The 24,260-nt window shown below is 38.0% G+C and overlaps 1 protein-coding gene across 2 annotated transcripts in view; it reads left to right on the top strand.

Moving 5' to 3' along the window:
- HACE1 (HECT domain and ankyrin repeat containing E3 ubiquitin protein ligase 1) overlaps window positions 1–24,260 on the top strand; it is a 107,300-nt gene that overhangs the window by 69,834 nt on the left and 13,206 nt on the right. For both annotated transcript variants that reach the window (XM_080937617.1, XM_080937618.1), the window contains exons 13-22: window positions 406–474; window positions 720–807; window positions 3,142–3,253; window positions 3,343–3,440; window positions 3,587–3,674; window positions 6,073–6,222; window positions 6,768–6,964; window positions 12,144–12,275; window positions 20,297–20,395; window positions 20,674–20,744. In XM_080937617.1, coding sequence (XP_080793743.1) covers window positions 406–474; window positions 720–807; window positions 3,142–3,253; window positions 3,343–3,440; window positions 3,587–3,674; window positions 6,073–6,222; window positions 6,768–6,964; window positions 12,144–12,275; window positions 20,297–20,395; window positions 20,674–20,744 — 1,104 coding nt within the window. The remainder of the gene's footprint in view (window positions 1–405; window positions 475–719; window positions 808–3,141; window positions 3,254–3,342; window positions 3,441–3,586; window positions 3,675–6,072; window positions 6,223–6,767; window positions 6,965–12,143; window positions 12,276–20,296; window positions 20,396–20,673; window positions 20,745–24,260) is intronic.

The raw sequence follows: 24,260 nt of genomic DNA, 5'->3' as shown, positions 1-24,260 counted from the left end.
ATGAAGAGAAGCTGCAATATTTTTATAATTTCAGAAAAGACAAATATAATTTTTAAAAGTTTTTCTTAAAGGTTCTATTCACATTTGTCTTAGGATACTCATTGTACTAATACACATCTGGTAAAAGTATTTACATTCTGTAAAAGTATATACATTTATTTTTATGTAAATTGGTGAATGCTACTTCATAAAGAGCTACACTAAATTTTATAATTTTAGTAGTCACTTGTTAATAACAAGTTACATGTATTATTTCATTGTACAGACTGCCTAAGTTATAATGAGGATGTATGTATATCTTAAGTTCTTTCTTTTGGTCTAGAAGCCAGTTCTACTTAATTTATTAGATTTGCATACTGTCTCACCAGCTTTGTATGTTCTGATTGCTTTCCCCTCCCCCCTCAGAATGACTTCACCTCGTTTCATTGAATTTGTCTGCAAGCATGATGAAGTGTTAAAATGTTTTGTGAATAGGTAAGGCTTTATGAGTAAGGTAAGGACTATGGTAGGCTTGGACTGTCTTGGCAGCCTTTTCTCTACGTATATATTTTCATTTAAACAGATACAATTAATTCCATTGCTATTGAAAATAGTAATCTGTCATTAACAAAAGTATAGCAGGTAGAGATTAATATGTTTTTCTTTGACTTCAGCATTGTATATCTAAATTAGCATTTCACTCAGTGATAATTATTGTTTGTTTTAATTTTTTTTTTTAGAAATCCCAAAATTATATTTGACCATTTTCACTTTCTTCTTGAATGTCCTGAATTGATGTCAAGATTCATGCATATTATAAAAGCACAGGTACAGATTTTATTCATCTTTACTTGTTAATTCAGGGAAATAGGATATTTAAAAAATTATTTAATTTGTAATTTTTTAAATTTAAGAATTTTGTCATTTAAAAACTATTATTTTATTATATTTGTGCATATGGGTATCTTATCTGGCTGTATGTTTGTGAGCCACGAACATGGCTGCTATCTGTGTAGGCCAGAAGAGGATATCAGCCCCTGAAGAGGAGCTGTAGACCTTCACGTCTCTGCTGGGAACCCTGGTCCTCTCAACTTCTGAGCCATTTTTCCAGCTCTCTAAAATAATTTCTATACTTTGAATTTTGTTCGGTAATTTTACTTTAAAATTAATGTGTGAAAGATGGAAATCCATGGTAGTTTTGTATGAGAAATGCATTTTCTTCTTCCAGGAATGCATATTGAGTACTTATTAATATACAAAGGCATGCACAGAGATAGCAGAATATATTTTAAAATTAGTTTAAGAAGTTTTATAAGATCTTTGAAGATTTCCATGTTACGTTATGTTTTACATATACTTTAATGATCTTTGTAAATAGTAAGATTTCAGTGTATATTATCAAACCTTTAAAAAAATCAAGTACTGTGAAAAATATATTCATATATATTTATGCTAAAATGCTTTTAATAATCTGTATATGTATTCTTGTTTGTTTTTTTTTTTAATAAAGTTGATAAAAAGATCTTTGAGGAAAGAATTTTCTTCCCAGATACATTTAGGAAATACCACCTATGTCGCTTAGGAAGTTATAAAACAAATCAATAGTATGTTAAGGACTACTAAATCCTTTTGTAAAAATAGTGATTTAACTTGACAGTTCTCCAAATATACTTGATTTGACAACCTTTTATCTACTAGGCATCGTCTGTGTTTCATGAAATATTTGAGGGAAAGCTTGTTTTGCTCTGTGTTAGTTATTTGATTTGGCTACATTTCTTAACATTTTTTACCCTTGATTTTTTTTATATCAATTAAAACTTTATGAGACAGGTTCTTAGGCAGACTAGCTCTACCTCACATCCATGGTATAACTTCTGGTCTCCCACCTTTCCTTCTAAGTGCTTAATTTATAGGCATATTTCACCACACCTGACTTACGTGGTTAGGATTAAACGAAGTTGTTGTGCAGGCCAGAACCAAATAGGGTTCTAGACTGAAGTGTCCCCTACACCCGATTGTCTCAGTTCCTGTATCTTCTATATGGCTCTCTATATCCTTAAGTATGTACTCAGGGACTTTGACAGTCATTCCTCCTCCAACATGTTAGGAGACAGCTCCAGTTATGCCAGTATCTTCGCAGCATCTTCCAGAAGGATCCAGTTTCACCTGCTTTGCTTTTCTCCTTGTCACCCTTAAGTTGATTTGGCTGTTTTTCTGCCTCCTGGCAAGTTCTAGTCAACTTAAAGTCCTAGTTCAAAGTGTGATCCTGCAAAGCCATTGTTCCCAGCTTTTGTATAGTTTCTTAGTCTTTAGTGAGCTTGTCACTGCTGAGAATTCGGCATTGTATCCATAGTGTATTATTCTGTATTACCTCAACCTTATAACTGTGTAAAGCAATTTTCATCTTAAATTAAAATTTTTACTATTTTTATGTACTCAATATGTAGTATTTGCATATACTATATCTTTAATATTAATTTCTAAACAATCATAAACGTTAGGGATTGTTTTAGTTTGCCTTCCCTTGCGGATGAGTAAAACAGAATGCTTTGCTCCACTTTTCAAGAGTGTGTAATTTTCTATTTTAACGTAAAGGAAGGCTGTCTATTCTCAGTTCCTAAGAAGAGGAACATGAATGAAGTATGCATAAAAGAATAGTTTAAATACTTTAGTTTTAGTAATGTGTACACACACATGTATGCGTGCTGTTATTTGCATGTAAGAACAGGTGCCTGTGAAGCCAAAAGAGGGCAGTGAATCCCCAGATCCGGTGACTGGTGTTGTGAGCTGCCTGGCATGGGTGCTGGGGACCTAACGGCCTCTGCAAGACTGTGCTCTTAACTACGGAGCCACTTTAAGCTCAAAAGCTAACCTTTTGGACAACTAAATGATGTAGTCAATATAATGCTTCTGGATCTGAAAATGGATTTACATAAACATTAGATTTAAAAGAAATTTAGAATATTTTGTTACATATCTATAATAAGGTTTTTGGTATAATTTGTCAGTTTTTGTTAAAAACAGGAATTATAAGTACATCAGTTAAAATATTTTCATTAAGATATATATATATATTTTTGCAAATGTTTATTGAAAATTTTCAGCATTAATGATTGTGGCTTAAACACTGATATCATTTTTACCGTCATTTTTTTGGGGTAGCCATTTAAAGATCGCTGTGAATGGTTCTATGAGCATTTGCACTCAGGACAGCCGGACTCAGACATGGTACACAGACCAGTGAATGAGAACGACGTCCTGCTGGTTCACAGAGGTACGGTACAAACACTGATAGCTGGGGAAGCCGCTACTGCTGCTACTGTGAGTTTACTGGATCAACATTAACCAGCACTACATATTTAGATTCTATTTTTAGGAGTAGCTGTGAAATTGTTTCAAAAGCCAACTGTGCAAAGCTGAAGCAGGGGATTGCTGTGCGGTTTCACGGAGAGGAAGGCATGGTGGGTGTGTAAAATATAACACTTCAGAATGAACATTCACCTGCTGAATGAAGCAGTTAGATGTCATTCAAATCGTTACTGTTTAAGATAAAAGACTAAGTATAGTATGTTTCTATTGTTGCTAAATTTTATTTTCTTGAATTCAGGGTCAAGGTGTTGTACGTGAATGGTTTGATATTCTATCTAATGAGATAGTGAATCCTGATTATGCACTGTTTACCCAGTCAGCAGATGGTAAGTTATGTAGTCCAGAGCTTTTCTGCGACTGTCATATTCCTCAAATGGTATCAGAGAATTTGATCTTTGGTCCCTGTAACAGTCCTGGTGTCTGCGTGGGTGTTCCCGTGTCACAGAGGAGAAACTGAAGTCAGAGTTGGTGCTCACATTCGTAGCTTTCCTCGAATCAGTCTGTCTCCAAATGCTTGTCTCCCCCTGAAAGTTCTCTTGAGAACCTTAAAATCCATTCACACTCAGATTGCCTGTTTCTGTGTGTGACCGCCTTACTGTGTCATTCTTAGTTCACATCTTTGTTTATAAAAGGGGCTTTAAATACATCTTTATTTGGAACCAGAATTTTGTTAGCCCTGTTTGCATTTGTCATAAGATCTATTTATCATGAGGATCAAAGTCTATCAATTGTGATATTCCATCTTACTGGCTTTATTTTTAGTTCTTTCAAGAGATCAAAATGGGGGAACTGAGCATGTACTTAACCATATGATAGATGAACCCTTGTGAAAATGGTTCTTGCAACCCATATGAGGATATGATTTGATATTGTAAACTAAATACTAGTGGTTTCAGCTCATTCAGAGTTGTCTTTGAGAATCATCTAACCTAATAACACATGTTAAAAGTGAGGATGGGGTTGAAAATAGTATTTTCCCAGTGTTTGAAAGAAGAGATTATCTTTTTAATTATAACTTCTGACTGCTGCAGCCGAAGTAGCATCCCATGCCTGTTTAAGGAGAGAATTTTGGAGGAATGAGGGCAGCCCAGGCTGTGGGCAACAGCCGGGCACACCTGCAGCAATTAAAGTTACTCAGGGATGTGGGACTCCTGCTTCAACCTGTAACCTTTGATCGTGTGTTTCGGGTCGAATTTGGTGTTTGTGATTTTTATGACAAGCTTAATAAAACAGCAAGCTTAATTACATAGACCTATATTTTTAAAAGCTAGATTCAGTGTATTATAGTCTTACTTTTTTGCTCTGTACTTCCTTACTCTGAGTCAGTTTTACTTACATATATGGAGCCCTTAGGTGTACTTCCTAACGGTGCAGGCGGCAGCTGTTTGTGGACTCATACAGACTAAGGTGTTGATTTGTTATTTCTGTAGCTCATGTGAGTCTTCTTGGCGGTGGCGGGCAGGGGGCATCCCAGGGTTAGGAACTTACAACTCAGTGAACTTGTCCCTGTTACAGGTTTGATTGTCATGAAGGGATGAGATTTAGGACTTAAGAATTCGTGATGTGGGGAATGTTAGATAAACCCAATATTTATAGTGTTGTAAAATTATTTTCTTGTCAGACTAAGATCAAGGCATAGTGTAGTTTGGTGGTTAAGAGTTTGGATTTTGCAATGATGGTAGGTGTGAATCCTGGCTCTGGACTTTTCTTTCTACGAATATTGGGCCAGGAACTTAACCTTTCAGAGTTTCAGATTTCTCACTTAATGATGACGATAATCTGTGATTTAGAATAAGAATTTAGTTAGTTGGTACATGAACACAGTTTAGTCCCTGGCACATGGAAAACGTGAAGTAAATTTTAGATGTTCTTTTTTTTTTTTTTTTTTTTTTGAAGTATTTTCTTATGTAGTAGGATTTTTCCCCCTGAAATAATGTTCACTGTTTCTTGAAAACATTTTAACAAACCTTTTTTAACTTGAAAAATAATCAGTTTTAAATTTTTTTAGATCTAACAAAATGATTCTTAATTATGTGTGTGTGTGGGTATGTTCATGCACGTGGAGGTGGTTCTGGAGGCAGAGGCATGGATTCCCGGGAGCTGGAGTTACAGGCATCTGTGAGCTGCCAGACACAAGTGCTGGAAACTGAGCTCTGACCCAACGTGACCCAGTGTTTACACTGATCCTCCGATTGCTGTTTTTATTTTCACACCACTAGTAACTGTTTAAACTTGATTATTTGCCTTTTGAAAGAATAGGATGAGTTTTAAGTAGGCAGGTTTTCCAATCATTAATTGGCATTAGGAGGCATCTCATTCAGTAATTAGATTACTTAAGAATGGTTATTTTCATAGTTTGTATATCTTAATATGCAAAATCTGTTGAGTACTGGGCATGTCCAGATAAAGGGAGCAATGTGTGCCAGGTTTATAGTTGAATAGTTACTGCCACAGTTTCTAGAAAAATGTTAGCATCTGTGTCTGAGCTTTTGTTATATTTGCCAGGGTCTCTTTGGTGTCAGTCAGAAGTCTTTTATAACTTTCACATTATCCTGAGAAGTGTGAACTGATGATTGTCTTTTATACCCTTAATTCTACTGTAGATTACACAAAGAACTGCATGATGTAACTGTAGCCATGCTGAGTTACACGTGAATAAATTTACCTGCATTGCAATGTTCTCTCCTGCATATAGATCTTACTGTTATGTATTTATTTCAATAGGAACAACTTTTCAGCCCAATAGCAACTCCTATGTCAATCCTGATCACTTGAACTATTTCCGGTTTGCTGGACAGATCTTGGGATTAGCTCTGAATCACAGGCAGTTGGTCAATATTTACTTCACACGATCATTCTACAAACACATTCTTGGTATGGACTTACTCTCACTACTGAAGATATTTATATTGTTTTTCTTGCAGCTTTTAGAGAGAACTTGGATAAGTAGTACCAATATTGCCATTTTTGTTGATATAATTACTGATCTGATTAGCGACCATCTGTGTTTCTAAGGTATCTGGGGGCTAGAGGGAGAGAAAAATGGTTCACTTTTTTTTTGTTTGTTTGTTTAAATTACCTTTAGATTTTTTTGCACTTTCATTTTAGTTTGTTATGTGCTTATTCAAAGCATCCATTTTTGTACACCTAAAGTAACTGGCAATTCTGAAGCTTATAACAGCTTCCTAAATAGCTTTTTCAAAGAAAGACAGCATTATAAAGATGAAGAAGGAACAGCAGCTTAATTTAATGGACTTCTAAATTTAGAAATTAGCATCCATTTAAAACAAGCTGCCAATTTGATTATATTTTGTGGTTTTTCAGAGTATCTGTAGAGGGCAGCATTTCTCCATTACATAGGTGAAGGAAAGTCAGAAGTGCCCATATTGTAACTGTCATCTTTGCTATTTTCTTTTTAGGTATTCCTGTAAATTACCAAGATGTAGCATCTATTGATCCAGAATATGCCAAAAATTTGCAATGGATTTTGGATAATGATATCAGTGACCTGGGCCTAGAACTGACTTTTTCTGTTGAGACTGATGTGTTTGGAGCTATGGAAGAGGTGCCTTTAAAGCCTGGGGGTGGAAGTATTCTCGTGACACAGAATAACAAAGTGGGTATCCAGACTCTGGCCTCTGGCTGCTTCAGAATGGCTGATGCCAGTTTCTCTAACTTATTCCAGTGCTGTGATGTGTTGGATATTAGCATAACTTAGACTCCTGTTTAGCTGATTGTATACATCAAGCATGTATATTTTGAAAAAGTTGGTTGGAAATGTAAACTAAGTGATGGTAACATGGACAGTAATCAGTATTGTATATTTTAAAAGTTAGATATTACAGAACGTTTTATTTGTATGTTTGTATGTGGCATCTGCATGTGTGTGAGCAGGTGTGTCTACAGTACAGATGCATGTGGAAGCCAGGTGTTGGCAGTGGGTTAGTTTTCTCAGTTGTTTCTTTACCTTTATGGCTGGGGGCAGTTTAACAGTGTTTACTGGCAGTTAGTGTAACTATATGCTTTGGTGTGACAGTTGTCTTAAAAACTTACCCTCTGTGGACACTTGTATAAGTGCAGCTGTGTGTAAAAGTTCTCCACACAAGTGAGTGTGACCTGAGAGGCAGGTTACATACTGCAGTGACTGTGTGACATACCTCTAGCCTACTTTCTAGAATACACTACTAAGGGAGACAGTGAGTGTCCGGGAATGTGTGGAGTGAAGCTCTGGGTGTGCATTTCCTTACTCATATCTGCAGACACCTACAGGCCGGCCCCCAGTGACACAGGGAAGATCTTCAAAGAGCTAGGCATGGCTGAGAGGACCGCCACTTTTATCCTTCCTGTCTCTGAGTATTGACTCAGTACTGGTTTTACGTGTTTGGCCTTGTTTTTCCACGAGAGGCAGTACCTCTCAGAACATGAAACTCACCACTTTGGCTACACTGTCTGGCCGGTGACTAAAAGTCAGTCACGTCAAAGGCTGGGGTCACAGATGCACACCTCTGTTCCTGGCTTTCACGTGGGTTCCAGGGATCTGAAGCTTATGATGTAGCAAATACTTTACTCACCAAACTGTCTTCTCTGCACCGGGTTAAAGAGTTTTAACACAGAAAAAAACCTCAGTGTTTAAACTTCGTATATGCCTTTAGGTTATGACTTGTTTTTTTATTATTCTATGTCATCTATACACGGTATTCTAAAATTGCCTTAAAAATCAATGACATTTAATATTTTATATTGTTGTACATAGTAAAATTTTGCAGACTATAGATTTTTAAAAATGTGTACTGTTTGTAAAAGGCTCAAAGACGTCACGTTTTTTTAAAAGTATCTTTATTCTTTGAGAATTTTATGTGGCATATTTTGATCATATTTTCCCGCTCTAGTCCTCCCAGATCCACTCCTCCCTCCCCTGTCATCAGTTTTCTGCCCCCTCCTTCGTTTTTAAATAAATAAATCACTAAGATGAGTTCTGCCATCTATTTACTCCTTTACTTGAGGGTGTGGGCCGTCTAGTGGAGTGTGGCCCACCCATCAGCAGTCATATCCGTAAGGAAAACTGGTTGCTCCCACCTCACCCCAGTCCCCAGAAGCCATCAAGCTACAGTAGCTCCTCAGCTAGGTGGCTCATAAACCCCATCTGTACAAGGACATTGACTTGGTCTTGGACAAGTCTGCAGGCAGACACAACTGCTATGAATTCCCGACTACTGTGGTCCTGTCCTGTCCCGAAGAAGTGGGTTTGATTCGATTATACCCACTCTATGGCTCTTACAATCTTTCTGCCTCCTGTGCTCTAGATGTCCCATTTACGGCTGAGCACTCCATGTACCCTAGCTGAGCACCAGTTATGAAGTTCTGTGTTCACCACCAGCCACTGAACAAAGACATTTCTCTAATGAGGTGTTAAGAGCTGCATTAGTCTATAGGTAGAGAGTGGTGCAGAAGTTAGAGGGCAGTTTGATACTGTATCCATTTGGCAAAATAATGTAGTAGGTACATTCACGGGACCTGTGAGCTCCCCAGAGATGGGTCCTTTGCCAGGTTTACAGTACCAGGCATGTGTACATTTTGTGGAGTGGACGTTAATTGCAAGCAGAAAGTGGTTGGTTGCTCCCATGACATCTGTCCTAGTATTGGACGTGTGAGCAGATCTTGTCATCCTGGTCATTATTGTAGTTTGCAACAAGGTTCATAGCTGAGAAAGACTTACTGACTCATGTCTCAGGAACACCTTCCACTTAGTACCTTCTAGATTTGTAAAAGCTAATCAACAATAAGGGATCAGCATGAACTTGATTTCTCCATGTCCTGTGATCAATGTATATAGCACCTTTTGCAGTAGAGGCTTAGATAAAACCAAGAGCAATTGCAGAAGTCTGTATTGAAAACAGGTCTCGAGCATATTTGACCCTAACTTGAAGGAAAGTATCCAGGTCCCTACATTGAGCTCTTTGTCAGTCATGGTCACATTTTAAAACTCATCAACATCAGTATTCTGCCCTATGATAAACCCTTGTTATTGAAAAACAATTCACAATGGTTTTCCCTGGTGTGAATGCTTTATGATTTAATATGGTCTCAAACAATAGATATCAAATAATACTTTTAAGATTACAAAATCAAAACCTTAACAAGAAAGTAATTCTTGCTTAGGGAAAGAAAAGAGGATCTTATATAGCTCCTTAAGCATATTTCTTTTTTCACACAGTATATTCTGATTACATTTTTCTCTCTCTCTACTCCTCCCATTTCCTTCTCACTTCCCCTCCCTTGCTGATGGATTCCTCTTCTTTCTCTTATTAGAAAAGAACAGGATTTTAAGAGGTAACAATAAAATATACCAAAATAAGAGATAAAACAAACACTATCACATTGAATTTAGACAAATCAAACCAACATAAGGAAAAGAGCCCCATCAGCAGGCACAAGAATCAGAGACTCACTCATTCACACACCCAGGAGTCCCATAAAACCCTAAACTGAAAGCTATAGTATATGCGCAGAGAACCTGGCACAGACCCGGGCAGGCCTGCCTGGTTCCTGTTGCCCCAGTCTCTGTGAGTTCACATGAGCTCTGCTCAGTTGATTCAGAGGGCCTGGTTCTCTTAGTATCCTCCATCCCTTCTGGCTCTCACACTCTTTCTGCTGCCTCGTCCCCAGGGTTCTCTGTACCTTAAGCATATTAATGGTATGAATAGTGAATGGGGCTGGAACATGATAGTGCATCCAGTGAACAGTGTTGGTGAGAGTAGACATGTACTACTGATAGTTGGATGCTAGTGATAAATTGGCAGTTCTGCTGTTGTCACTGACAGGTGTTAGTATGTATGTATATGTGCATACTTTCCTAGGTAAAATCCTGGAGATTTGGTATTTATTACTGTTTGATTGTTTGGGACACACGCCTGTCTCTTAAATAGTGGCCTGAATATAATCGGTAATAACTGGTTAGTTACTGTATAATACTTTGTGTAGTGGGCAAGTAGGAGTCAGGGATGGTGGTAGAATGAAAATGGAAGTAGCTGCTTTTCTTGAGCCAGTTGCATAAGATGCCAAATGTGGTTTAGAAGGATAATGAAAAATCAATCTACTCTTGACACTTCCGTAGTCTCCGAGTTGTGGAAAGTTCATAGTCTTCAGTCATATATTATCATACTAGCTCAGTGCCTTCAAAAGGAAGTATTAGATTAGTGCCGGAAAAGTAGAAGGAAACTGAAGGAGATGTCCTGGTTTGCTTCCTGTTACCGAGGTAAAAACCAAAATAAACTTGGAGAGGAAAAGGTTTATTTTATTTTCCTCACAGGCTGTTGTTGAGGGAAATCAGACAGGAGCTCGAGGCAGGAGCCGATGCAGACCACAGAGGAACACTGCTTACTGGCTTGCTCGGTCTGCTCCTTAGATAGCGTAGGACAGCATTCCCAGAGGTGGTACCAATCAAGCCTCCGGACTTCTGTGGGCCTGTCTGATGGCACTGTTTTCTCAGTCAGGTTCCCTCTTCCCAGGCGACTGGCTTGTGTCAAGTTGACAGACGCCTAATCACTATTATAGCAGGATTCATTGTGTGGGTAGAGTAATCATTTCTGGTTGGTGAGAAGTGTATATAGTATTTGTATCATAATTTTAAATGCAAAAAATCTGATTGAGAAACACTTTTTAAAAAAACACATATGTGACCTAATATCAGAGTTTGTGTACATATATGATATTTTTGTACCACTTTTTTTTTACTTGCTAAATCTTAAGTGATTCTGCTTCCTATGAGAAAAATGCGGTTTAAAAAAATGCCTTATAATTCTAATGTTAGGAAATTGAGGCAGGAGGATTGTAGATTTAAGAAAATCCTAGACTGAGACCAATTTCAAAAGAAAAAGAAAATATTAAAAAGTAGATAAAATAAGCTTTTTTGTTTTGATTTTGGCTTTTAGGACAGGGTTTAGCTATGTAGCCCTGGAAACTCCTCTGTAGATCAGGCTGGCCTTGAACTCAGATTTCTACCTGCCTCTGCCTCCAGGTGCTGGGATTAAAGGCATGTGCCAGTTTAAAGTAAGCTGTTTTAAGTCAGAATTGAGTTGGCTCTAATAAAATTAGCCACATTCAGAGTATGCACCAACTGTATTTTGGTGAATGTATGCATTTGTTTTATAGCATTCAACACAAGGTAGCAGCTCTTTTTTCTTTTTTTTCTTTTTTGTTTTTTGCATTTGGTATATTGCATGCTGATAAAGAAAGCCTTGCCTTCAAAGATACTAATTACACTTGAAGTATTTTGTTCAAAAAGAACTGGAGGTTTAAAGACATTAGGGCCAAAGCAGGGTTGGATTCGGAGAGTAACCGTAAGGCCAAGGAAATTAAAATGGAAGGGGAGGGGATACTGTTAGCAAAAAGTAGAGGCCACGTTACTGCAGGCCTTAAAGATTAAAAGTAGAGCTGTATTTGGATTTTATTTTCACCTCTGAGGAAGTCAGGAAGGAGAGGAGTGGTATGACCTTAGTGTGTGAGTCCCTGTGACTGCTGTGGAGACCAGCAGTTGAGAGGTGCACTTGGGAACAGGGACCACATGTGCCGTGATCCAGGTGCTGTGCCAGAGTGGACCGAGAGCGCACAGCGTGCCCTACATGGTATGCAGGAAGTCAGATAGGGCTTGATGGCTTAGAGAGTGCTGACTGGTTTGCTGAGGTGTGAGTGTTGGGCAGGTTCTACCCTTTGTGTCTTACTTGAGAAGCAGACACATTCATTCTCACGTACCTGTGAGATTTCAATGTAATCATCAAAAACTTCCTTCTTTATAGGCGGAGTACGTCCAGCTTGTCACTGAACTTCGGATGACAAGAGCCATCCAGCCTCAGATCAACGCATTTTTACAGGGCTTTCATATGTTCATCCCACCTTCCCTCATACAACTGTTCGATGAGTATGAATTGGTAAGGGAGAACACGTTCTTTCTTGTTACACTAGAGCGCGACTCCATCTGTGGTCATTCAGAAATGCATTGAGAGCCAAGGGTGGTGCTTAGTAGTGCAACACGGGCCTTAGGTTTAGCACACAGAAGGAAGGGTCAGGGTTTACATCCCTGAGCCGTAAAACATAAAGGCGGTAGGTAGTAAGTACTTCCGGAGTACTGAAGGGGACATTCTTATTGAAGCATTATTGTTTAGAATTATGCATAGACGTTTATAAGCAGACATGTGGTTTCATTTCTCTTAACTGAATAACCTTATTAACAGTTCCCTTAGTGAAATGTCTAGGTGGGATATTGCAAAGTTAAATAAACTTTTTATTGGCTTTGACATGGAAGATGTTGAAGTCCTGTCTTTCCAGAAGCAATGTATTCTACAGTGTTTCTGAAATTGTAACTTGGTTACGTGAAGGTAAAGGATGCCTGTACCTAAAGAATTAAGAAGGGCTTTTCTTGTTGTATTTATGTATCTTTTCCCATTTTTGTTTTAGTGTGTGTGTGTGTGTGTCTGCTGTATGTAATTTTTTTATAATTCTCTATTTCCATGCTTTGTGTAGTCTACTTTGTTTGTTGAAGTGCCTAGTGAATGTTTTGTTCTGTTCTTCGATTTGCCTGCCTTTTACAGTGACCTAAGAGAATGTTTGCTGTTATATTAATGTCTATTTTTGGCTGTTTATTTTTTCTTATCATTAATAAATTATTTTCAAACTAAGACACAGTATTTTACTTTTCTTATTTCTGTGAGAAGTACCTGACAAATGGGAGCTTAAGGGAGTAAGGGTGCATATAATTGGATCATGGTTTGAAGAGTTCATTATGGTGGGCAAGGCATAGAGGAGGGCTGCTCCTCGCTGTGGTCTCAGGAAGATTTAAGAATGCATGCTCACATCTTGGCAGACCAGGAAGGAAAACAATTAGTGACAGATTGGGCTGAAAGTAGGGGCCTTATCATAATGCCAAAGCTTGCTTCCAGCTGCCCCCTCTCTCCAGCTGTACACTTCTTAAAGGTCTTAAACTCCCTGAACTGCCACCAGCTGGGAACAAAGTGTAAACACAGTCTGTAGAGGGCATTTTAAAGTCAAGCCAAAGTACTTTCTTATTTAAAAAATAATAATTCAAAACAATTCTACATAATGAAAAAATGTAACATAGTATAGAAATAACGTTTTCTAATTAATACTGTTTTGAAGTCCATTGTGACTCAGTTTTATTGAATTTTAAGTTTTGAAGGTTTTTTATTGTTTTGGTTTATTTTAGCTATAAGATTATTGTTTTCTTTTGACATAGTTTTTTCCTTTTTTAAAGATTAATGTCATCATTAGCATTTGAAAACAGGAATAGTTAGTTACTTGAGAAGCAGAGGCAGGCGAATCTCTGTGAGTTTGAGGCCAACCTGGTTTTCAGAGAAAGCCTCAGGACACCAAAGGCTCCACTGAGAAACTACAAAACAAAATCAGAAATAGTTAAGAATTGTTTGTAGACATGATTAGAAGCTGAATTTTGCTATATTATATACTTCAACTAAATTAGCTTTGTGTCATTCAAGACAGAATGTTAGTTCTGGTGTCTGTCTATGTGAACAAAATAAATTGCAACAGCAGAAATAATTGATATGAGTTGCCTGGTAATTTACTGATATTCATAGACTCTGAGAGCTTGTAGTTTAATTATATATATGTTAGTGAATTAACAAACCTGTCAAACCAGCAGCCAGATAAAGTAATAAAAACCCTACCACTCTAAGATATCCTTTTGTCTTCTCCTAGTTACTGTCCCCCATGAAGACAATTACTCCCTGAGTCCTAAGGTCATAGCTTTAACTATTTGTAAAAGAAAATACTGATTAGCATAGTATTGGGTTTCATCTTATTTTCATACATGCACGTTGTATGTTTTGATCACACCCCCCATTATCCTTTCTTAGCCCCCTCACACTTCTGTTTTCCCCTTTCTCCCCAACTGCCCCTGCTCTTTTGGGATCTATTGAGTTTTCTTAAGGCTGCTTGCAGGTGCACAGGCATTTACCAGTAGCTACACCCTGCTGCTAACTACAGGTACATTCCAAGGAAGATGTGGGGTTTGGCTCCAGGAGTCCCTCCACACTCCAGGACAGGGTTTGGGATGGCACAACCACATGCAGGTCTTGTGTAGGCAGTGATTCCTCTCCATGAGTTTGACAGTATTGTCCACAGCACTACTCGCTCCATTCTCGGGCTCGTACATACCTTCTACCCCTTTTGTCTTGTTTCCCTGTTGATTGGAAGGGGAGACGACGATGTTCCATTTATGGTTAGACATGTAATAGTCATTCATGGATCTCTGCAGCCATTGTTGATGAAGCTTCTCACACTGAGGTTGGCAGTAGCACTAATCTTATGGGCATAAACATAGTTACTTAGAAGGCAGTGTGATGGATGGTGGAGTGGTTTATAGTACAAAATGTGAATTCCTTTTTGAGGCATGGGCAGCAAACCCAATCAAAAATTGGTTAGGTGTTCCTGTGGAGTCCTTGCTACTCTTAGGATATTTATGCCACAGGGTCAGTGTAGAGGCCAGAGGACAACTTGTGAGAATTGGTTTTCTCCCGCCTGTCTGGGTTCCAGGCTTGATTGCAGGTTATCAGGCCTGGCAGCAGGTACTTTAACCTGATGAGATATCTCTCTAGCCTTTGACATTTCCTTACTCTGTGTGTCTATGTGTTATTGATATCAGGATAATACAGCTCTGTAAGTTTGAAAGTGCCTCCCCCTTTCCTATTTTATGGAATAGTCTGAGAAGGGTTAGTGTTAGATCTTTAAAGGATGGTAGAATTCTGTAGTGGACCCATCTGGGTGTAGACCATTTTTTTTTTTTAACTTGTAAGATTTTTAATTACTGCTTTCATCTTGATCCTTGTTACAGATCTGTTATATTCTTCATCTCATCTTAGTTTAACTTTGGCATGTTGTATGTGTCTCCATTTCTTCTAGATTATCCAACCTAGTGTAATACGTTTTAAAGGTATGTCTATGATTTTCTGGATTTTATTGGTGACTACTGTAATCCCTTCCTTTTCATCTTGGATTTTACAGCTTGCATCTTCTCTTAGTTTTGCCAAAGGTTTCTTTATTTTGTTTTTATTTACAAAGAATTGACTCTTTGTTTCATTGATTCTTTGTATTTTTTAAAATTTCTATTTGAATAATTTCTGCCATGATTAGGGACCTTATTTTTTATTATTCTTAACCTTAAAAATTGTGTGTTTGTGTGTGTAAGTATGTGTGCACGTGTGTGCATATAGAGGTCAGAACATTTTGTGAGAGTTCTCTCCTTTTACCATGTGGGCTCCTGGGATCCAGTTGGATTTTAAGGTGTGGTGGCAGGTAGTTTTACCTCCTCAGCTGTCTCTCCAAATTTATTTTCTCAATGTATGTTTTTATAGCTGTGAGTTCTCTTAGGACTGCTTTCATTGTATCCTGTAAATTTTGAAATGCTGTGTGTTCATTTTCTTTGAACTTTAGGGAATTTTTTATTTCTTTCTTGATTACATTAGTGATTCATTCATTATTTAGTAGTGTATTGTTTAATGTCCATGAGTTTGTGTATCTTCTGTAGTTTCCCTTGCAGCTTTATTCTGTTGTGGTCAGACAGAATGCAGGAAGTTATTTCAGTTTTGTGTGTGTGTGTGTGTGTGTGTGTGTGTGTGTATTTATTGAGACTTGCTTTGTGTTCTAACATATGATCTATCTTAGAGACAATTCTGTGGACTGCTGAGACTGTGTAAGCTTCAGTGTTTGGAAAGATGCTCTGTAGGCCACTTGATCTAGGATGTCATAATTCTGATGCTTTTGTTCTGTTGATTGCCAGTGCTAAGCAGCCGGCCCAAGGGGAAAGTTTTAGTTCCTTTTCTGCTAGTGTCTGATGCCCTGAGTGTGGCTTTTTTTTTTTAAAGCTGTCTGGAATGTCCCTTGCTATTCTAATACCTCCTCTATACCCTGGCTTTCCCCAGCTTATTTTCTTGAGACTTTGGCCAAGTATACATGTATGTTGCCTGCTATGTTATATTTAGCAGGTTTATCTATTTTGAAAATAAATGTGAATGAAAAAATTTTTTGTGACTATTATACATATTGTTGTCCATAATTATAATTCACAGAATAGTATTTTCTTGTGTCTCTTTCCCCTTGTCTTTTACACTCTTGAACATTGACAGGGTTCTTAACAGTTCAAAGCTATTTAAATTAGTGCTGTCATGTTTCTTCATGAAAATATATGCATATGTTTTATGTTCATGGAGTTACAGAACAGGGACATGCTACATCGAGAAAGAAAACTTCTTGCAATTTTGTGTACATACTTAAGGATTCAGGTTTGATTCTAGAGTTTTAATGAGGAGAAAGCGTTTAGCAGCTCCAGGATCCTGTCACTGGTTTCGGTGGATAGAGACCTCAAGAAGTGGCAAAGGTTACCCTAAGACATGTAAACAATGACACTTAGAGGCTGGTGCCAAGTGTCCGAGAGGTTATCCTCCCATAGTGTGCTGTGTCTGTGGTGCCAGGATGTCAAAACTCCAAGTCGTGTGGATCCTAGTCATTCTAATTTCTGTGACTCCTGTTCTATCAGTGTGGCCTTTCTAAGGTTTACATTTCGTGTGCATCTGAGTATACACGTTTGTAGTTTTTATTTGTGTTTCGAGGTAGAGTTTCAGATAGCCCAGCTTGGTCCCATACTTGCTGTGCAGCTGAAGAGGACTTGAACTTCTAAGTCACCCTCTGTCACCTCCCAAAAGCTGAGATGACAGGTGTGCGCACCATGCCTGGTACTTTGTTATATCTTAAGATTGTATTAAGAATAAATTTTTGTCTAGGTGTGGTGGTGCATGCCTTTTAATTCTAGCTTTCAGGAAGCAGAAGCTGACACATGTCTGTGAGTTCAAGGCCAGTTAGAGCTACACAGTCAGACCCTGTCTTATTCCCCCCTCAACCCTGCCCCCCAAAATGAAAAGACATAAATTACTGGAATTTGGAATTTGATAATATTTTTGCTATATGTACTTTTTATTTTGAATTTCCCTTTTGTTTGTGATCTTAGTAACTTTAATCATTAAATGTCACTTCTCTAGTGGTGGTAGGACCTGGGGGAATGGAGCCCATAAATGAGGTGAACTAAAGTTTCATATAAAGTTCCATGTTTTTCAGAGCATCAGGCAATTTACACTCAAAGAGTTAAGACATGAATAAAGTTTATAAAGGGCAAGTCACACATGGCAGTCAAGCCTCATGTGACAAAATGCTTTTCCATAGAAGCATGTAAACCAGTAACAATAGCCAGTTGTAGTGAATAATCTGGATTAACTCAGTCCTTCTCACTACACCTAGGAGGAGCATGGAAACACATTCAATGTAAACAGTTTTAGAAACACAGAACAATTCTGTATTTTACAAGAAACTGAGGTCACAAGACTCCTGCCTTGGTTTCTTGGATTTTTCTTAGAAGCACTCAGTAGTTTCCTTATACAGTTCCCTTCTGGGTCATGTTCTGACAATAAAATAGTGTACAATGTTTATTAAGTATGTAATAAAACAACAGCAACAACAAAAAAACCTAAACAAGTTTGTTGGTACTTGCTGCCCTTAATTTTTGCCTAGAGGCAGAGGTAATGCTAATCATATTTCTGTGAGTTCTAGGCCTGTAGTCCACACAGTGAGACTGTTTCCAAAACAAAAACAACCCCCAAAAAACCATTCTTTTCCTTTTCCTTAAATTATAACAAATGTGATAGTCATAAAATAGTTAAAAATTTTGAGATTGCAGTTGCAATATCATTGTTCTATAATTATTAATTATGAAATAATATTAAAAGCTTACCTTCACTTTAATACTAAAAGCTTATCTTTAGTCTGAGACTTGGATTAACCTCAGGAACTGTGAGAAACATGTAAAATCCACCCAGGTGCATATTGGCAGATCTGTGTCTGGGTCCCACAGGGGAACAGAGTTTTCTCAGGTTGTTAAGGAGGCCTTAACAAAGGGACTATTAAAGCAGTGATTTTAAGGAATAAAGAAGATCTGGCGGCTCCAGGTGCATGTGTAGCAGAAGATAGTGGTGTCTGGCATCGATGTGAGAAGAGGCTTTTGGTCCAGTGAGAATGTGTTTTCCCAGTGTAGAGTAATGCCAAGGCAATGGGGTGGAGAGGGTAATTGGGAGAGGGAGCATCTTCATAGAAGCAATGGGGGGGGGAGGGAAGATGGGAGCAGGGTGGGGAAAGGGGATAACCTTTGAAATGTAAAGACAGAGTATCTAATTAAAAAAAAAGATCTGGCTAAAGCGACTATGACAGCAACGTTTACAAAGCATAAAGAAGATCTGGCTAAAGCAGGAAGCCTTTGTTGTGGCTACTACAGGTAGAAGAATTGTAGTGAAGGTCCTGTGAGAGAGAAGTACCAAGGAGATGTCCTATGGTACTAGTCACTACTGTGAGAGAGTTGCCAAGGAGATGCTCTGTGACTAGTCACTACCAAACATCAGTGTAGAAACCTCAAGGGAGAAGTCTCCTTACCTGTGGGCTCTACCTGTGCTTCTCAGTGACCAAAGTCTTACCTAGAGAGTAAGCAAGAAAGCTAGTCTGCAGAGAGGCGTGCAGAGTGTGTCAGGGGCTAAGAGTCCGGAGACGGCCAGGCATGAGGCTAGCAAGGACTGGGATATACTCATGTAGACCATTATACCAATGGATATTTGCTGTATCTGAAATTAAATTAGAAAGGAGATTGCTTTGCTTTATGTTTTTTTCTTTTGTGTTAATGTAAATGACATTTAGAAGTAAAAGCAAATCCAAGAATAGATCAAAAATACTGAGAAAGATAACAGTGTTTTTGCAGATTTGGGATGGCTGACTGGATAAGCCATTGGGTTCTCATATCTGCCACTGTGTATGATCAGATGCACTTCATCATTTGGCTGAAGTGTATGAAGAAAATCCAATTTCATATGGAAAATGGAGAAGGGAGACTAACACTGACCTAGTGAATAGATTTCAAAACTCCTCAAAGTTCTCAGACACTGCCTAGCGTTACTTTTGCTCGAGCATATACTCCCTAGTTAGGTACATGTTCATAATCATGAAGTATGTTCTCAGTCCCTGTTAAAAGAAATGCATCATTCATTTCCTCAGCTCACTGCAGGGTTTCCATCTGGGAAGGTGGGAAAGGTGGGCCGATTCAGAGGTACAGACACGCTTTTCAAAGCTTCTCTCTCCCCTTGAAACCACCTGATGATGAACATTTTGGCTTTTATGATGTAACTTTTTGTTATATGATATAGAATTGTGTGTTTGATGATCTTGGACAAAAGCCAGTCATGTATTTAGAAGAACTAACGATGTTGCTTAGTGGTTGTGCACTCGCCGAGTTCTATACGAGAACCCTGGGACCCGGGCCTGGCACAGCAGACAGAACCACTAGAACATAGTGTTGTCATTATTATTACCTTGGAGAAGATCGACTTCAAAAGTTCTGAATTACTCCAGTATAAAATTCATATGGGGCTGAATCCTTTTTTAAAATACAGAAAAAATTATTTTAATGAGATTTCCATTTGCATAATATTTAGGCTTTTATGTCATTTTCATGTTGAGAATAGGACCTGGTGGGATTTAACACATTAATAAAGAATATTAAAATAAAAATAAACAGAACCAGAGGGAATACTTAGAAAATTGCTACATAGAAATCTTTGTTGCATATGCTTATTGTAAATATAGACGGTACCATTCTTTGTATATTTTAGACTGTATCACAGTGGGTCCATCCCCTCATGCCACATTTAAAATGTCACCACGGCAGGCTCTTCCTTACGTAGCACTTATTATTGGTGACAAGTAGAAACTGTCAGAGACATAAACCGGTTTTATATGGGATTAGTTTCTAATTAAGGCAAATTTACTATTTAAATGTAATGGCTTTTTTTCCCAAGGAAGATTAATGAAATATTTTTCTTTTTCCCCAAAGGAGCTACTGCTTTCTGGCATGCCGGAAATTGATGTGAATGATTGGATCAGAAATACAGAATACACAAGTGGCTATGAAAGAGAAGATCCAGTCATTCAGGTAAAATCTCTCTGGAGCTTAGAATCAAGTTAAGTTTGCTACTTAATGTTGTAAGCCTTTCAGCTCTATTGGATGGAAGTCTTCATCCATTAACAAAGTAAAGATTTTGCATAACTTCTTCTTTGGGGATATTGCATCTGAAAGCCTTTTGTGAAATCATCTTTGATAAATGAGTTTCAGAGAATAACGTGTGCTTTATGAATATTGCATGGTCTCTGGGTCTCAAAAGTCTAAGACTTGCTCTGAAGTGTGAGCTCAATTGCTGTTATTCTTGGTAGTGGTTCTGGGAAGTTGTGGAAGACATTACTCAAGAAGAGAGAGTTCTTCTCTTGCAGTTTGTTACCGGCAGGTAAGAAGTGCTTTTTGATATCATTCAAAGAATTTATTGTATTTCATTTCTAATGACCAAGACTGTAATCACAGAGAAAAACAACCAAAATGAAGAGTCATTACTCTGTCCATATTTTAGGTATTAAACAAATTATTATTTAGATGTTGAAGACACAATATTTATAGCAGTGCTAAATCTATAATATATTTCAGAAACCTGAATTTTTAATATCTTTTATCTTTTTTGTTTGGTTTAACAGTAAAGCCACTCAGTTTGTATGGTTGAACACACACACACACACACACACACACACACACACAGAGAGAGAGAGAGAGAGAGAGAGAGAGAGAGGCAGACTCACACGCGCGCGCGCGCACACACACACACACACACAATTTTTGTCTCTCACATAGTTTTAGTTTGGGTTTCTGTTTACAATGACCAAAAAGCAAGTGTGGGAGGAAAGGGCTTATTTGACCTATACTTCCAAATTGTGGTCCATCATTGAAAGAAGTCAGGACAGGAATTCACACAGGGCAGGAACCTGGAAGCAGAAGCTGGTGCCAAGGCCATGAAGTCTTGCTCCCCATGGCTTACTTGTCCTGCTTTCTTAGAGAACCCAGGACCATCAACACAGGGATAACACTATGCAAATGTGCTGGAACCTCCCACATAAATCACCAACCAAGAAAATACCCTACAAGTGTGTCTGCAGCCCAGACTTATGGAGGTATTTTCTTAATTGAGGTTCCCTACCCTCAGATGACTTTAACTGGTGTCAAGGTGACATAAAACCATCCAGCAAACACACACACACACACACACACACACACACACACACACACACACACACACTTGTATACATTGTGTGCACATAGCATTTTTCTCCAGTTCTTACTGATTTTTTTAAAATGTTAAAATTTATAACCTGTATTTGGGTGGCATATTTTTATGTATTTAAGAATTCCAATTATATGACATCAAATACAGTAGATGATAGTAAACTAGTTGACTTATGCCCTTCTATATTTATAAAATATATCTCAAAACATTTTATAATATAATTTTATTTATTTCTGTTTATGAAAATGTAGTTCAGCTATTTTGATATGAATGTAATGTTTATTTCAAAAGTTAGGAAACAGAAGATTATTCCACTACTTCCTCAGCAGTAGCTATTGGATACAAATATTAGTGTATTTACTTCTTATTATTTCTTGTGTCTTGTTGTTTTCTTTTATAATAAAAACATCCCACCTCCCTCCCAGCTCATTGCTCTGCAGTTTCTGGTTGTTTGTGTTGGCAGCAGGCAGCTGTGGTTTCCTTTTGCCATGAGGACTTCCAACAGCCTTGTATAGTATGTCCGTGAGATAACGCACTGGAAACTGCCAGAGCAGTGCAGATAAGAGAACCCAGCAGTTATAAGATTTCCTCTGACTTGTTTCTCTGTTGTTAAAACAAACATTAAAAACTAGAAACAAGTATCATGAGTATTGTTTTTGTTTGCTTTCTGTTGCTGTGATAAAATGCCGACAAGCCACTTGGGGAGGAAAAGATGTATTTGGCTCACTGGTTACAGTCTATCATCAAGGGTACCTAAGAGACCATGGAGGAATGTTGCTTACTGGTTTCTTCTCCACGGCTTGCTCAGCCTGATCTCCTGTACAGCCCAACACACAACAAAGATACATGCACCACAATGTTCATAGCAGCTCTATTTATAACAGCCAGAAGCTGGAAAGAACCCAGATGTCCTTCAGTAGATGAATGAATACAAAAATTGTGGTACATTTACACAATGGAGTACTACTCAGCTATTAGAAACAATGATTTAATGAAATTCTTAAGAAAATGGATGCATCTAGAGAATATCATCCTGAGTGACATAACCCAGTCACAAAAGAACAGACATAATATGCAGTCACTGATAATGGGATACTAACCCCAGAACCAACTCACAGACTGTGTGAAGTTCAACAACAACAACAAAAAGAATATATTTTAATTAAAATAGAACTGTATCACATCCCTATTTCCTCCCCCCAGCCCTTCCTAGTTTCTTTCCTATCCCCTCAAATTAATTGCCTCTTTTCCTATATTATTGTTACATATATACATGTGTGTATGTATATGTACCCACAAATACTTAATTACAACCTTAAAAAATGTATCCGAAACAAACAAACAAACAAATAAACAAAAATAATTAATGCTTGTTAATTTGAACTTCTTATTTGTGCACTTTTTTGTGTAATTAAAATTTTTTTATTATTGTAGTCATTTAAAAAATTAGTGTTAAGCACTCTTTTTAGTATATTGACATTAATTCTACATCTATTTTTGCCAGTTTATTACTTTTCTTTTTACTTTAATATATGGAGTTTTAAATAATTTACATTTACAAACTGATTTTAGCAAAAGAAAATCAGTACTTTATATAAATCTTGTATTCTCAAGTATACATTTTAAAAATGTGTGTGTGTCTGTGTAGTGTCTCTGTGTGTGTGTAGTGTCCGTGTAGTGTCTCTCTGTGTGTGTAGTTTCCGTGTAGTGTCTCTCTGTGTGTGTAGTGTCGGTGTAGTGTCTCTCTGTGTGTGTAGTTTCCGTGTAGTGTCTCTGTGTGTGTGTAGTGTCCGTGTAGTGTCTCTGTGTGTGTGTATGTCTGTGTAGTGTCTCTGTGTGTGTGTAGTGTCTGTGTAGTGTCTCTGTGTGTGTGTAGTGTCTGTGTAGTGTCTCTCTGTGTGTGTAGTGTCCGTGTAGTGTCTCTCTGTGTGTGTAGTTTCCGTGTAGTGTCTCTCTGTGTGTGTAGTGTCCGTGTAGTGTTTCTGTGTGTGTGTAGTTTCCGTGTAGTGAGCTTTGTGTGCTCTGATGTGTGCAGGCACACTTTTTGGAGATCAGAAGTCAGCAGGAGGTGCTCACTTTTAGGTTTTTCACACGCTTTCTCAGTGAGCCCAGAGGTCATTGGTTGACAGTGAGCTGGGGGAGGGGGTTGGTTCTGTCTGCCCAGGGATCTGCCACGGTGTTAAGGTTACAGAACTGCTGCCCTGCTTTATGAGGGTGCTGGGAATCTGGACTTCAGTCTTCAAGTTCAGGCAGTAGTTTCCCAACTCACCCACCTCCCAATCCATCTACTGTTTTGTTTGGTTTTTAATTTCCACATTCCCCCCTTAAGTCCCGTGGTTTAGTTATATATTGGAATTATTTCTTATAATTCCACTATAAAGTGGCTTATTCCTCATTATTCCTCAGACCACTGGATGAATAATTACATTTTCTTTGTGATTTGGTTGTTATAGATCCTTAGGCAAAATAACTCAGTTTCTCAAATACTGAAAGATGTAAGGTTGCTCCTTACATTGTTTGTTTGTTTGTTTGTTTGAAGCTTGGTAGTGCTCAGTATACGTTCCACTTAAGTGTAGAATTTAGTTAATTTAAAAATATGGAGAATTGAATTTGATCTGTGGTGATGGGTGGGACTGAAGGAGAGCAGCCAGGGAGTGGAGAGCAAACGCACGGTTGAGCTTTAGTAATTCT

The sequence above is a fragment of the Micromys minutus genome (assembly GCF_963924665.1).
Source record: "Micromys minutus genome assembly, chromosome: 25".
Taxonomy (NCBI): Eukaryota; Metazoa; Chordata; class Mammalia; order Rodentia; family Muridae; genus Micromys; species Micromys minutus.
The sequence above is the reverse complement of the archived record's forward strand: the minus strand, read 5'-3'. Positions and strand labels throughout refer to the sequence as shown.